This window comes from Apis florea, unplaced genomic scaffold, assembly GCF_048593485.1.
Source record: "Apis florea isolate Af1SG1 unplaced genomic scaffold, ASM4859348v1 contig_2203_pilon, whole genome shotgun sequence".
In the NCBI taxonomy this organism is placed as follows: domain Eukaryota; kingdom Metazoa; phylum Arthropoda; class Insecta; order Hymenoptera; family Apidae; genus Apis; species Apis florea.
Window position 1 is genome coordinate 35,855 of NW_028256543.1, and position 13,053 is coordinate 48,907.

At 20.7% G+C, this 13,053-nt stretch overlaps 4 protein-coding genes across 9 annotated transcripts; 3 read left to right on the forward strand and 1 right to left on the reverse strand.

Moving 5' to 3' along the window:
* The first annotated feature begins 137 nt into the window (after positions 1-137).
* LOC105735972 (mitotic-spindle organizing protein 1) lies at positions 138-1,119 on the forward strand. Of its 2 annotated transcripts, none has more exons than XM_031917595.2 (2): positions 138-482; positions 555-1,119. In XM_031917595.2, the coding sequence occupies exon 2, from the start codon at positions 577-579 to the stop codon at positions 823-825; it is 249 nt and encodes an 82-aa protein (XP_031773455.1). In that variant the 5' UTR covers positions 138-482; positions 555-576; the 3' UTR covers positions 826-1,119. The 2 variants fall into 2 exon arrangements, with proteins under 2 accessions (XP_031773455.1, XP_086773632.1); XM_086917506.1 differs by having other exon boundaries at positions 267-482; positions 535-1,119.
* A 168-nt stretch (positions 1,120-1,287) lies between these two features.
* Positions 1,288-3,608, reverse strand: boca (LDLR chaperone boca). The gene is made up of 6 exons (XM_012488835.3): positions 3,529-3,608; positions 2,359-2,549; positions 2,201-2,275; positions 1,900-2,060; positions 1,628-1,772; positions 1,288-1,513 (listed from the first exon to the last, which is right to left on the reverse strand). The coding sequence occupies exons 2-6, from the start codon at positions 2,509-2,511 to the stop codon at positions 1,430-1,432; spliced, it is 618 nt and encodes a 205-aa protein (XP_012344289.2). The 5' UTR covers positions 2,512-2,549; positions 3,529-3,608; the 3' UTR covers positions 1,288-1,429.
* Positions 3,078-12,541, forward strand: LOC100865468 (serine/threonine-protein kinase 11-interacting protein). 4 transcript variants are annotated; one of them, XR_015295183.1, is made up of 24 exons: positions 3,078-3,143; positions 4,125-4,653; positions 4,718-5,014; positions 5,114-5,307; positions 5,397-5,667; positions 5,780-6,184; positions 6,301-6,379; positions 6,440-6,614; positions 6,730-6,862; positions 6,951-7,124; positions 7,520-7,597; positions 8,026-8,161; positions 8,283-8,407; positions 8,498-8,635; positions 8,740-8,930; positions 9,016-9,113; positions 9,197-9,402; positions 9,475-9,776; positions 9,868-10,109; positions 11,717-11,755; positions 11,816-11,983; positions 12,061-12,214; positions 12,287-12,392; positions 12,445-12,541. XR_015295183.1 is itself a non-coding variant. In XM_012488851.3 (19 exons), the coding sequence occupies exons 2-19, from the start codon at positions 4,200-4,202 to the stop codon at positions 10,060-10,062; spliced, it is 3,651 nt and encodes a 1,216-aa protein (XP_012344305.2). In that variant the 5' UTR covers positions 3,509-3,649; positions 4,125-4,199; the 3' UTR covers positions 10,063-11,232. The 4 variants fall into 4 exon arrangements, 1 of the variants encoding a protein (XP_012344305.2); XR_015295182.1 differs by lacking the exon at positions 3,078-3,143 and adding an exon at positions 3,509-3,649; XR_015295184.1 differs by lacking the exons at positions 3,078-3,143; positions 12,287-12,392; positions 12,445-12,541 and adding an exon at positions 3,509-3,649 and having other exon boundaries at positions 11,694-11,755; positions 12,061-12,145.
* On the forward strand, positions 9,975-13,053 carry LOC105735971 (carbonic anhydrase 2). 2 transcript variants are annotated; one of them, XM_086917500.1, is made up of 7 exons: positions 9,975-10,109; positions 11,717-11,755; positions 11,816-11,983; positions 12,061-12,214; positions 12,287-12,392; positions 12,445-12,672; positions 12,753-13,053. In XM_086917500.1, the coding sequence occupies exons 1-7, from the start codon at positions 10,055-10,057 to the stop codon at positions 12,924-12,926; spliced, it is 924 nt and encodes a 307-aa protein (XP_086773626.1). In that variant the 5' UTR covers positions 9,975-10,054; the 3' UTR covers positions 12,927-13,053. The 2 variants fall into 2 exon arrangements, with proteins under 2 accessions (XP_086773626.1, XP_086773628.1); XM_086917502.1 differs by lacking the exon at positions 9,975-10,109 and adding an exon at positions 11,380-11,649.

Here is a 13,053-nt window from a genome sequence, read left to right on the forward strand (position 1 = left end):
TTTTTGCCGTTATTTTTTTAATTATATTATATTATATAATATATTAAAATTATATTATATAATATTATTTAATTATAATATGGTAAAAAATAAAATATTTCTTTTTTTTTCTAAAAATAAAAAGAAAAAATAATAATAGCATAATAATACTTGTTATGATAATACATATTATGATAATATAAATAATTTTGCTTATAGCTTTAAAATAAACTTTACAAATGAAATTAATATTTTTTTTTTTTTACAAATATTTTCAAAGTAATTAGATTCAATTTTTTTTTTATAGTAACCTTGATCTTCAAATGGTTGTTATGGAAACAAGCTCTTTGAAATAGTGATATTAAGTCATTTGAAGAAATGAGAATTTTGATAAAAAATACAAATTAAATAATATTATTTTGCAATCTACATTCATTATTTTATTTTTAAATTGTAACTTAATACAGTAATAGTCCCACCGTCAAACTGTCTCACAGCGGAGAGTACGTATTCTTAAAATAATTTTTCTAACATAACCTATTTCAATAATGTTAGAAAATATTTATTTGTTTTAGAAAAGAAAGAAATCGAGGCAGCATGCCAGAACCTGTACATCATCAAATAAATGCTGCTCGTAAAACATTCCAAACACTTTATCAAATTTCAAAGTTATTAAATACAAATTTGGATCCAACAACATTAAGTATATGTATTCGATTATGTGAAAATGGTGTAAATCCATATGCACTTGCAAATGTGATAAAAGAATTACAAAGAGAAGTGAGAGCTATGGATAGCATTAATCAACTAGATTCTTCTACTAGCAAATCTAGTTTAAATAAATAATTAATCATTTATTATTCATATACATATATTGATTATATAATAATTTTACATAATTTAATGAGTGAAATGAAATCTAATAATTTATCATTTTTTATATATATGCTGATAATATGTGATTAACAATGAAATATTTAATTGTTTTTAATATTACTTATAAGATTATCGATTGTTATTCTCTCTATTATCTTTAATGTTAATAATGAACTACTATTAATTTTTTTTTCTTATTTAAAATATATTTTTAAAATTTGTAATTATTTTAATAAAATCAATAAAAATATAATTAACAAATAATATCTGTGATTATATGAAAAATTAATTTTTTTATAATAATCATAAATTTTTTCTTTTATAGGATAAATCATAATTATTTTGTGACTTTATGTATATAATTCGTAAATTTTAGAGATTTTAGAGATTATTTTATTAAGATATTAAAGTAAAAAAATATTTAAATACAAATAATTTAAATTGTATATATTTATAACAAAAAAAAAGATTGTATAAAAAATTGTTCTTATTTGCTATATATATATATATATATATACAAATGAAAAATATATTATATAAAATAATATAATAATATAATAATTATTATAATAAATTACAACTCCACTTTTTTTTTATCATTGTCCTTCTTAATATTTTGTTTATTTTCTATTTTATTAATTTTTGCCATATTTTCATCCTAAGAAAAAAAAATAGAATAATTTAATATATTTCAATTCATATATAATTATTTAAATTTTAAACTTAAACTCTATTCTTTTTTTATAGAAAATATGTTTTAATATTTTTATACCTGCTTTTTTGGATCTCTAAAATAGGTTTGGCCTTCAAGTGTCACATGAGACAATTCTGGCTGTTGTAAAAAATAATTTTTAGCATCTACAGCTTGTGATCCTTCATGAAATAAAAACACAGATCTTTTTTGATCAATTGGATACCTATAAAAGATTTAACTATGTTATAAATAAAAACTATATTATAAAAATTATGTAAATATTTTTATTTTTATTATATAAATATATATATAATACATTATAAATTAAAATTTATGAAAAAGAATAATACCTTTCTGCAATTATATGATTGTTTTGAAGACTAGTTTGCCAAATTCTCATTATCATTTCAGCTTTTTCAGCAGACATATCTTCATTAGTGTCCACAAACATCATCACACTTTTACCTTTCTTTGTCATTTTTAACACATTATCAGGATTTGACATATCAAGCTAAGAAAAAAAATTATAATATATAAATATAAATAATAAAGATATATAACTGTAATGTATATATAATATATAACACTATAATATTTAAATATGCTAGATTGATTTATAAAATGCTTAAAAAAATACTTTAAATGCAATACTTTGGATATATCAATTTTTGGACTAGGTCTAAGATGTTCTGGTAATTCATCTGGTTCCAATGGTTCATCATTTTCCTAATTATAAAAAAAATTAATTTTGTTAATACTTTTATTTTATTTTTATAATAATCATAATAACTAAATAAAATTTGATGTACCTCCCATTGATCTAACAAGTGTTCTAAATCCGCATCAGTCATATCGCGTATATCTTTATCCCGCCATGATTTTTTTTTGTTTAATTTTGCATCATTACTTGCATTCACATAAATTAATAAAAATATACTATAAATAATAATTTCTTTTCTCATATTTGAAAATTGCAAAAATCAATACGTCGATATGAAATCTAAAATTTTTGGTTATTAAACAGTTACTATATTTTGAAAACTCCTAATTTAGTTCTAAAATAAAATCACTGATTTAATTTCATTATTGTGATTTTATTATTATTTTTTTCAATATAGTATTCAATAAATATAGTTCAAAAATAAAAAATAATTCCCTAAATTTAAACTTAGTTTAAATTAAATCTAACTTAAAAAAATTGAAATTTTATCTAAATTCAATTTTTTAAATAATGTATATATATTCAAATTGTAACATTCAAATTAATCAGTTTTTTATAAATTTAAAATACATGTTTTTAGATTGTCTTTGTATATTATGTAGAAACATTATAAAATATATCTTTAATATATCTTATCTTATATCCCACAATAAAGTTCAATTAAGTTTTTTTTTCAAAAATTTATTTAAAAATTATATTTAATTAAAATTCAATTTCAATAATATAATTTTCAATAATATAATTCTTTAAATTTGTAAAATCATATTCATTTCATGAAGAAAAACGATTAGTGTTGCCATCTAACGTATTATAAAAAATGACAATGAAGACAATAATGTTCACAGTTTTATACGATGATGCAAATTGTAGTCAGTATGTCATTTTCATTATTATTTAGTCGCGTTAAAAATTCCGTAGAAATTATTTATTAAAATTTGTGATATGATTTAATTATTGCGTTGTTGATAAAAAAAATTATTATAATTAATTATATTATTAATTATTAATTAATTATTGAATTTAAAGTAGGTCAAAAATATTTTCCTATTTTTTTATTCTGTATTGAAATGGTTATACCACGCAGTAATCCTGAGATACTAATTATGAAATAATTGTATATATTTTTTTAGGATTTCTTTGTTTAATAAAAGTGCATGTAAAGTAATAATGCAAATCAAAGTCATTTGATAGTAAAATGATAGATAACATTTCATAGTATTAAACATTTATTAGTTATTGATATATTTTTTTATATTACTTGTTCGTGATAACATGCGTGAAATTATACTGCCTGCATCATTTGTCACTTAAGTATGTGTTTGTTACTGACCAAAACTGAATGATCTAAGCAGTGATGATATATGATATATGATAATTTAGTAAGTTTTTGTCATTCTTTTAATTTTATTAAAGTATCTTGTAAAAGATCTTTTCCTATGATATTTGAATAAAAAAATGTAAGAATAAAACTTTTTAGAAATTTCTATAAAAAATAATTGTATTTGTTCTATTGTTTTTATGTTGTATATTAATTTTAATTGATGATAATTAATATGATTGATTTAAAAAATTGATTTTAAAAAAAGTAAGATATATTGTATTAATTATAAAAATAAATTTTATTTCAATATTTAAATATCTTTTTTAAATTAAAATAATTTTTGTATTATTATATATAAAAAATAATATTGTTTTATTATTTTTTTATTTGTATTGTATTTTACAAAATTGAAAAAAATATTTATTATATGAAAAATTTTAACATAAGATGCTTCTAATAATTATTAATTAAAGAAAAAATTTTTTTTATTAAATTACATAATAAAAATATAACATAATTTTATTATTTTTCAGATTTTGATATGAAGATACATTGGAATAAATCCAAAAATTATCATTTAAATTTTTTATAAAATAAAAATACAAAAAATGAATAATTTTCAAGATGAAATCGACATGCAAGAAATATTATTACTTGGAAAACTTCTGCACCAAAATGGAGACAAAGTTTTAAATTCAGTGGGAAAGCTGTCTTTATCAACAACCTTATTATGTAATTTAAATTCAGCTTTCTCTTTAATTGTGGATGGATCTGAAGATTTAGAAGCTTCATTTCAAGTATGCAATAGTTCAAAAATTGACATATTTCGTGACTTGAAATTTTTACATGATTTTATACAGAAGACAATTGGCCTAAAATTGATTTATTGTCCAAACAATCCTAATATCCCTGTTGATATTACTAAATTTAGGTGTTTGAAACATTTAGAATTAAAGAAAATCAATATTAATTCTGTGAAAGGACTCCAAGATGTTAGAAGTCAACTTGAAAGCATTATCTGTGCTGGTAGAAAAGGAGTTTGTACTTTGAAACAATTGTTGGGTAAATATAATTAAAAAATAATTAAAAAATATTATTCAATATTATACATATTATTTTTATATAGCAAATTGTGGAGGAGATGCTAGTATTGGATTTATATGGAGTTCTTTGAAACATTTAGCATTACCACATAATTCTCTTGAACAATTGGATATATCTTTAGAATTAGTACCTTGGCTACAAATAATAGATCTAAGTCATAATTTGATAACATCTGCAGATCAATTATCTTGTTTACCAAATTTAAAATATGTGAATCTTGGATATAATAAACTTGAAACAGTACCTACTTTTAGTGAAACTGCATCACACTTATTACAAGTATTAGTTCTAAAGAATAATTATATAGAAAATCTAAATGGTAATAATTAGTGTGTTTAATTATTTTACATATACAATTTATAAGAGCACAAATACATTGATAAAGAAAGTTTTTATGAATTATTTTTTTTTAAAATAGGTTTACAAAATTTGGAATGTTTAACAGAATTAGATTTATCACATAATTGCGTGATGGAACATTCAAGCTTGTGGCCTTTAGAAAAAATGTCTGCTTTGTTATGGATATCCTTGGAAGGCAATCCCTTATCATATCATCCGAAATATCGATTACTAGCTATAAAACATTTACATCCTTGTTTGAGTAATAGCAAAGTATGATGTATTATTATAAAAAGCCAATTTTAAAATATAATAAATAATTATATTTTATATAAATATGAATAAAAAATGTCATAATTTAGTTTGTTTTAGATCATGTATCATTATCAAAATCAGAAAAGGAAATTATTGCAGAAAATCGATTGTTTGCTATTAAATCTAAACAATTCCTAACAAATGAATTTCACACTTCAATGTCAGATTCTTTAAATTCTAGTAGTTTATTTACATCTACAAGTGAATTAGCAGGGTCAAGTAATATGGACAAAAGTTTTTCTAAAAGTAAAAAGAAATCTAGTATAAAAGAAGCCATTATTGCAGATGTTGAACAAGAAAAGAAAGAAATAAAAACAGGTAAAAAATTGATTTTGTTTCTTTTTTTTTTTTTCTTTTTTTGATACTGAAATATATAATACTATTTTATTTTTTTTTTATTAATTCTTACTAGCTATTAATTTTATTTTAGAAACAACATCGAAAGGACATTTAGAAACAAAAAAACAAATTTTAGAGATACGAAAAAAATATGGAGAAGATAAGTGGTTAAGTAGTCATGCTGGAACATTTGTTCAAGATATTATGGGATTACAACCTTCAACGTGTCCGATATTGATACCGGAATTTGCGATAGAAAATTTAGATTCTAAGAATATTGTAGCAAGTGCTGAAGATTCAGCTATTCTTTTAATGAAAAATACAAAAATTGAAACAAACGAAGAATCTTTAATGAAGGAGATTAATGAAAGTAATAATGAAAAAGAAAATGAAAATGAAATATTAAACAAAGAAGAGAATATTTCTGAAATTATATTAACCAACAATGCAAGTGCCATTGCAGATATATCTGAACCCTTATATGATCCAGAACAAGGTATATTGTATATAAATTAAATTACATATAAAAAAATTAAAAAATGCTAAAAAATCATTATTTTAATAACTATTTAATATATGTTTAATATATATTAATATATTTTTAAATTCTAGAAGGAGGAAAATTATATGTAGTTCAAAAGAAAAAAAATGCAGACGAATTGGAAGATTTATTTTTAATGATAACATCAAAGTAAGTGTTTTTATTGCATTAAAAATTGTATGATGTTATTTTATCATTTAATTATTGTAGTGATATTAAAGAGATAGATTCATTTACTGGAAAATTGAAGTACTGTTGGTCAATGAGTTCTGTATTGTCATGTGTATTGGGTAGAAGTGAACCAGTCACAGTAGATATAATTTTTGATACAACACGAGAACATCGTCAAAATAGAAGATATTTTGTAAAATCAGATGTTGCAAAAGTAAGAAATAAAAAAACACAATTGTAGATATAATAATATATTGTAAATGATATATAATAGTAATATATGACATATACAATGACATGTAAATAATAATATATTGATTATTTTGCAGGAAATAGTAAAAATAATTAATGAAGAAATCAAAAAAAGACCAATGTTATTGAAAATTTTTAAATGTATGAAATGTTCAACTCATTTTTCTCAAGATTTAGAATATGTTACTCTTATAAATTCTACTATATCAGGTATATTTTTTAATAAATGATAAATATAAATAAATTACATTCTATAAGTTACAATAGATCCAATATTTTAAAAAATGTATTTTATTAGGTATGAAATGTCCCACTTGTAAAAGTACTTTAGTTATAGAAACAGACGAATTATCAATTTTGAACATGGAAAATGATATTTCCGAAAATTCATTGGAATGCATAAATAAAAATCAGTATTCAGAAAATCCAATAAAGGCTAATTTACAACATTCTGAGTCTTATTCTAGTATTGGTAAGTATTAGTTCATTATAAGATTTAGCATGTATAATTAATATTTCAAAAATAAATGAAACATTTGATGAAAAAAATTTTTTAATAATAAAATATAATATATTTTTTGAGTATATTTACATAACCCAATTCTTATTATTTATGTGGTGTTCAAACTTATTAATTGTAAAATAAATAAAAAATAAGAGTTATATATTTTTATGAGGTTTCTACAATAAAAATTAACCATATATTTATTTGTTTATAATATTGAATTTTGTAATATTTAGTATATTTTTTAAGTTTTACAATATTTCTTAATTTTTGAATGTGAATGCACTAATTTTGTAACTGCTGATTGCATTACCATGCATTGTACTATTGACTGGGACTATAACATACTAATCCCGGTGCAGGTGGAATGGAGGGTGGAGCTATATCCGTCACCACTTCTCTGGTGCACTCTGATTCTCACACCCAAGCTCAAGTCTGTTGTAAGCTTCAGCCACAGTATTTTATTACAGCACTTTCTTTATTATAGCACTATTTTTTCAAGCACCTTCATAATTAAAGACATAAAGCTGTAATATTATATAGTTGCTTTACTATTTACAATTTTATATTACTATTATATTATGCCCATATTTTTATTTTTGTATTCACAAAATTGTATTACACATTTATTTAATATGAACAATTATAACAGTTCTATTGCATTAAAAAAATTGATTATAAATAAAAATTATATAGGAAATGGAAAGAAAATGTGATTTTTTAAACAAAATAAAAAAAAAACAAAAAAAAAAGTATGAGCACTTCTTTAAATAATATGTTATGTTAAAATTATATATATAAATATAATATATATAATTTTAATAATATATATTAGATTTAGATTATTATTTTATTATATCATTTATAGGTTCAGCCACAAGTTTAGAGGAATCAAGAGAATCTACACCATCTGCAAATACATCAAATAAAAAATATGAAAGTGATATAGAAGTATTAAGCAATCCAAGTCAAAGTAGTATCGAAGTTTTGGACGATGCATCGAGGTAAAGTATAATTTTTTTTGTTTTTTTCTGAAGACATTTATTCGATATATTCATAAAAATATTTTAAATATTAATTATACAATAAGTTTTTTCTTTATTATATTTATATTAACTGCTACAGAACTCATCTTACGCCTCATAGAAAGCGTTCTTCAGAAGAAAAACGTACTGTTATTGTTCCATCTCTTTTAACAATACCTGATGCAGCTCCAATTATAACTGGTTTAACTGAGAGTAGCTCTTCAGGTTTACTAAACTTTTAATAATTAAATATATAAAATTATTTAATTTTTATTATAAAAATGATAATTTTAATTAATAAAGCTATATTTCTAGGTTCTTTAACAGATAGTATATGTACTGCATATGAAAATAAAATAATGAAGCAGGTTAATGCAGATGAAAAATCTCTTAATAGTAATGATAAAGAAATAAAATTTACACCTGTAACAAATTTAACTTCTATGCTAGGTGGTAAATAAAATTATATATTTTTTGTGTTTTAACATTAAACTATATTTAAAATTATATTTAATAAACTATATATTAGCTACATCTTATTTAATGAATAATTTTAGGACTACTTCAAAGTATAAAAATTGGTAATAGTAAACCGTTAATGTTAAAAACGGAAGAAACATCACATCTAATAAGTAGTAATATTCAGTATTCTTATACGGATTTCAACAGTATAGATCATAGAATAAAATTGCATATCATTTTGAATATATTTGAACATGAAAATGAAGAACTCATTCTTCTCCTCAGGGTAATACATTAAATTTTATAATTTAAATTTATTTTTAAAATTAATATTTTATTTGAATGTTCTTAAATCATTGATGAATCTTTAGGCAGAAATTTTAATGCAAAATACAAAAGAAACATTTCCTGGTTGTTTGGTTTTATCTACATTCAAAGTATATGTGCTTAAAATTGTTGGAATAGAAGGGTAATAATAAAATAAGATTTAATTTTATATGAATTTCATTTATAAAAATTTATATTAATTTATATATTCTATTATTATTATAGAGAAGACCCACAACGATGGTTGCATAAAGAAATTAGTTGGACGATAGATAGATTAAAACGTTTCTCACCAATACCATTTAAACAAGGTATTTTAATTGAATTAGAACAACCTAACAAAATTAATGACGAACCGAATTCTACTATTTCATTCTTATGCGTTCTACAAGATCTACAAAGGACACTCAACTTTCTAGTTTATGTTACTGGTAACAAGAGAATTTATTTAACATTTAAATACCAATAATCGATAAATTAATTATTTTCTATTACCATTGCAGATTTTTTATTACCATCTATTTGTGAAGAAGTTGAACTCACAGTCTCAGAATATTGTACTTCTTCAATGTATCAATTACTAAAAAATTGCAACAATTATCAAGATGGAGATACTGTTAGACACCTTGCATTATTTTCTTCTGCCATATTAAAATATCAAAATCTCGAAGTTCAACTTAAATTATCAAGTTTAATAGTGACTACATCTGTCTTAGCATTGTGTAATATGCAATGGCTTCTTCCAGGCAATAAAGAATCACCTCATATAATAAAAGAACAAGCAATGAGTAATTTGATTGGAGTTGTATGTATTGAAATATTAATAAATATAAAAAATAAAATTATTAGAATTCTAATTTTATTAATATACTTAACTGCATTATTTGTATTTTTAGGAACATTATAACTCTTCACTGACATTGAATTTCTTAGATGAAGTAATAGGACAGGAGGAAACGTGGATTCTAGATTTTGTTTCTATGAGTGCTGCAGAAATAGTTGTCACTTCTATACGATCTCCATGGGAGGAACTTTTTTCAATTCCTTTACAAAATACAATTTGCAAATCACAAGATTGTGAAAATGAATAAAACATTAAATATACAGGAAAGTATTCTAGTCCAAGAAAATGTATCAGGTAATCTATGAACGAATATAGTTTATTGAATTAAATTGGTAGTTAATATAATTTTGCACAAATTAGTGACATATCTTTTGTATAAGATTTGTAATTTATTAGATAAAAAAAAAGTATAAAAAAGTATATTTGACCAACAAAAATATATTATATAATCATACAATATAACAAAAATGTATCATAAATAACAATTATTTTGTGCAATTTCATAATTTATATTTTATATTGTTCTACAACTTATAATATTATATTTATGCAATAAAATTGAGAAATGTAATATAAAAATATTTAAAAATATAAAAAATGTTGTGGATAATATTTAAAAAATTAACTATCTTAAATTAATCTTAAATTCTTTCTAATATAATAATATTTTATAATATTTATTTTATTGGTTTTTACATTCAACAAAAATTTCAAATGGTGCTATTAATATTAAAGTATTGTATTTTAAAATGATTGTTAATACAAATAAATTTTTATATTAATAATTTATTACATATTTTAAATAATTAAATGTTTGATAATATCATAATTATGATTTATGTTCTTAGATTGTTGAAGTTAGAATTCTTATTTTAATTTTCTTACAATTAAAAAATTCGTCTTTATAATATTCATTGATATTCAATTTGAAATAGCTTTTAATAAAATGAAAATTTTTATAATTACATGATTTTTATATTATAAAAAAAAATTAAATAAATTTTACTTTTTTTCATAAATATTAAAATTATTAAAATCTCAAAAATATTCAAATAATATATTTTCTTTATATTATGATAAAAATAAATATAAATATGTTAAATAAATATGTTATAATAATGAACAATGTTTGAATATTAATCTGTGATATGTTAATTTTTATCTATCTATATTATTTTTATCTATGAAGTATGTTTATTATAAAATTATATTATATTATGATTTATAGGATGAAAGAAATATAAGAAACAATTTTATATTAGATTCATTAAAAACATTAATATTTAGTTTAAATATTAAAATTAATTTTAATTTATATATTGTACTAATTAACATTAAATAATTGATAACTTATTGTATTATAAGGATCAAAGATTATTTGTATATATATGTAAATAAATTCTTATGATATCCATTATCTAAGTTATGTTATGTCCTAGAAAATTATATAAAAAAGTAATAGTATATATTTAAAAATGAATGTTATATGCAAAAAACAAATATGTATTTAAATTTAGTATTGTAGAACTATAGCTATAATTGAGACAAAACATGTGAAAATTTGTATACTCAAGATATTCTGTATTGATGATGATAATAGAACATGTAATATGTAAATGAAACAGTTGGAAATGACTGGAAATAACTTAGTACGTTTGTTGCATACATAAAATGTCTCAAGTATGTGTCTATTATATTACTTTTTAATAGTTAAAAGCGTTGTTAAATATCATTTAAGTCGTGACAATATAAAATAGTAAATTGTAAAATAGAATAGATTTAAATTCAATTAAAATGTACTATTCTATAAAATTTATAATATTGATAATAGCCAGTAAGTTCAATTATGTTCATACTATTTTATTATATTATTTATAGCTAAAAATACAATATATTTTTAGTACCAATTATTGCCGGACATTTTGGATACAATAAATGTGGTATGTAATAATTTCTAATATTTTTTATATTTTCATTTTACATAAAATATAATATTTCAGACCAACACACATGGATTCAAAATTTTAAATTATGTGGCGGAAAATTACAATCTCCAATACATATATCATCATTCAAATCAATACCTCTTCCTTTGCCAGCACTTGAAATAATTGGTTATCATGATTTTCTCCCGAATCCATTATATTTAAAAAATAATGGCCATTCAGGTATTATGATTAGATATTTTATATAAAACTAATACATGATAATAGATTATATTTAGTTATAACAAATTTTTTTTTAGTTGTAATAAATATAAATAATCGTTTTGAAAAAAGATTGCCTTATATATTTGGGGGTTCACTTAATGTGAACCAAGAATATGAAATAGATCATTTACATTTTCATTGGGGTGCAAAAAATAACAGAGGATCTGAGCATATTTTAAATGGTGTTAGGTAAAGTATGAAAAAAAATACGAGTTTAATTATTATTAATATTTATTTAATTTTTTTATTTTTCTCTTATAGATATCCTATGGAAATGCATATAGTTCATAAAAATAAAATTTATTCAAATTTATCTAATGCATTAAATTATAAGGATGGCCTTGTGGTTTTAGGGATTTTTTTTCAAGTAAGTTCTTAAAAAAAAATTCTTTTTTTGAATATTAAATTATTATATTTAGTTACAGGAAAAAGACAATAAAAAGTTATATTCTATTGTAAATCATTTATTGAGTGTGCGACAATTAAATAAAGAAGTAAAATTAAATATATCTATAACCTTGGCTTCGTTATTACCTAAAAATATAGATGTATTTTATACTTATAAGGGTTCATTAACTACACCTCCATGTAATGAAGTAGTAACATGGGTAATTTTTCCAAAGCCAGTACCAATATCTTTTACACAGGTATCTTAATATATTGCAATTAATATTTATTAATATTTTATTATTAATTTATTTTTTGATTAAAAATAATCTGTTTGCAGCTAAATAAATTTAGATTACTTTGTAATGAAGAAGGTACATTAGCTAATAATTACAGAAAATTACAACAAATAGGACTTAGAAAAATATATGTTAGAAAGTTAAATCCATCTTTAATTGAAAAATATAATAAAACGATTTTTAATGTTATGAATTTGGAATGGTTTTGGCATTAAATATAATTTTACATTATTAAAAATAAAATATTACTATTATAGAAATAATATTATAACAACAATACTATAGAATTATTATTAAATAATTATTATAAACAAAAATAAATATTTATATGAAAAAATTAAA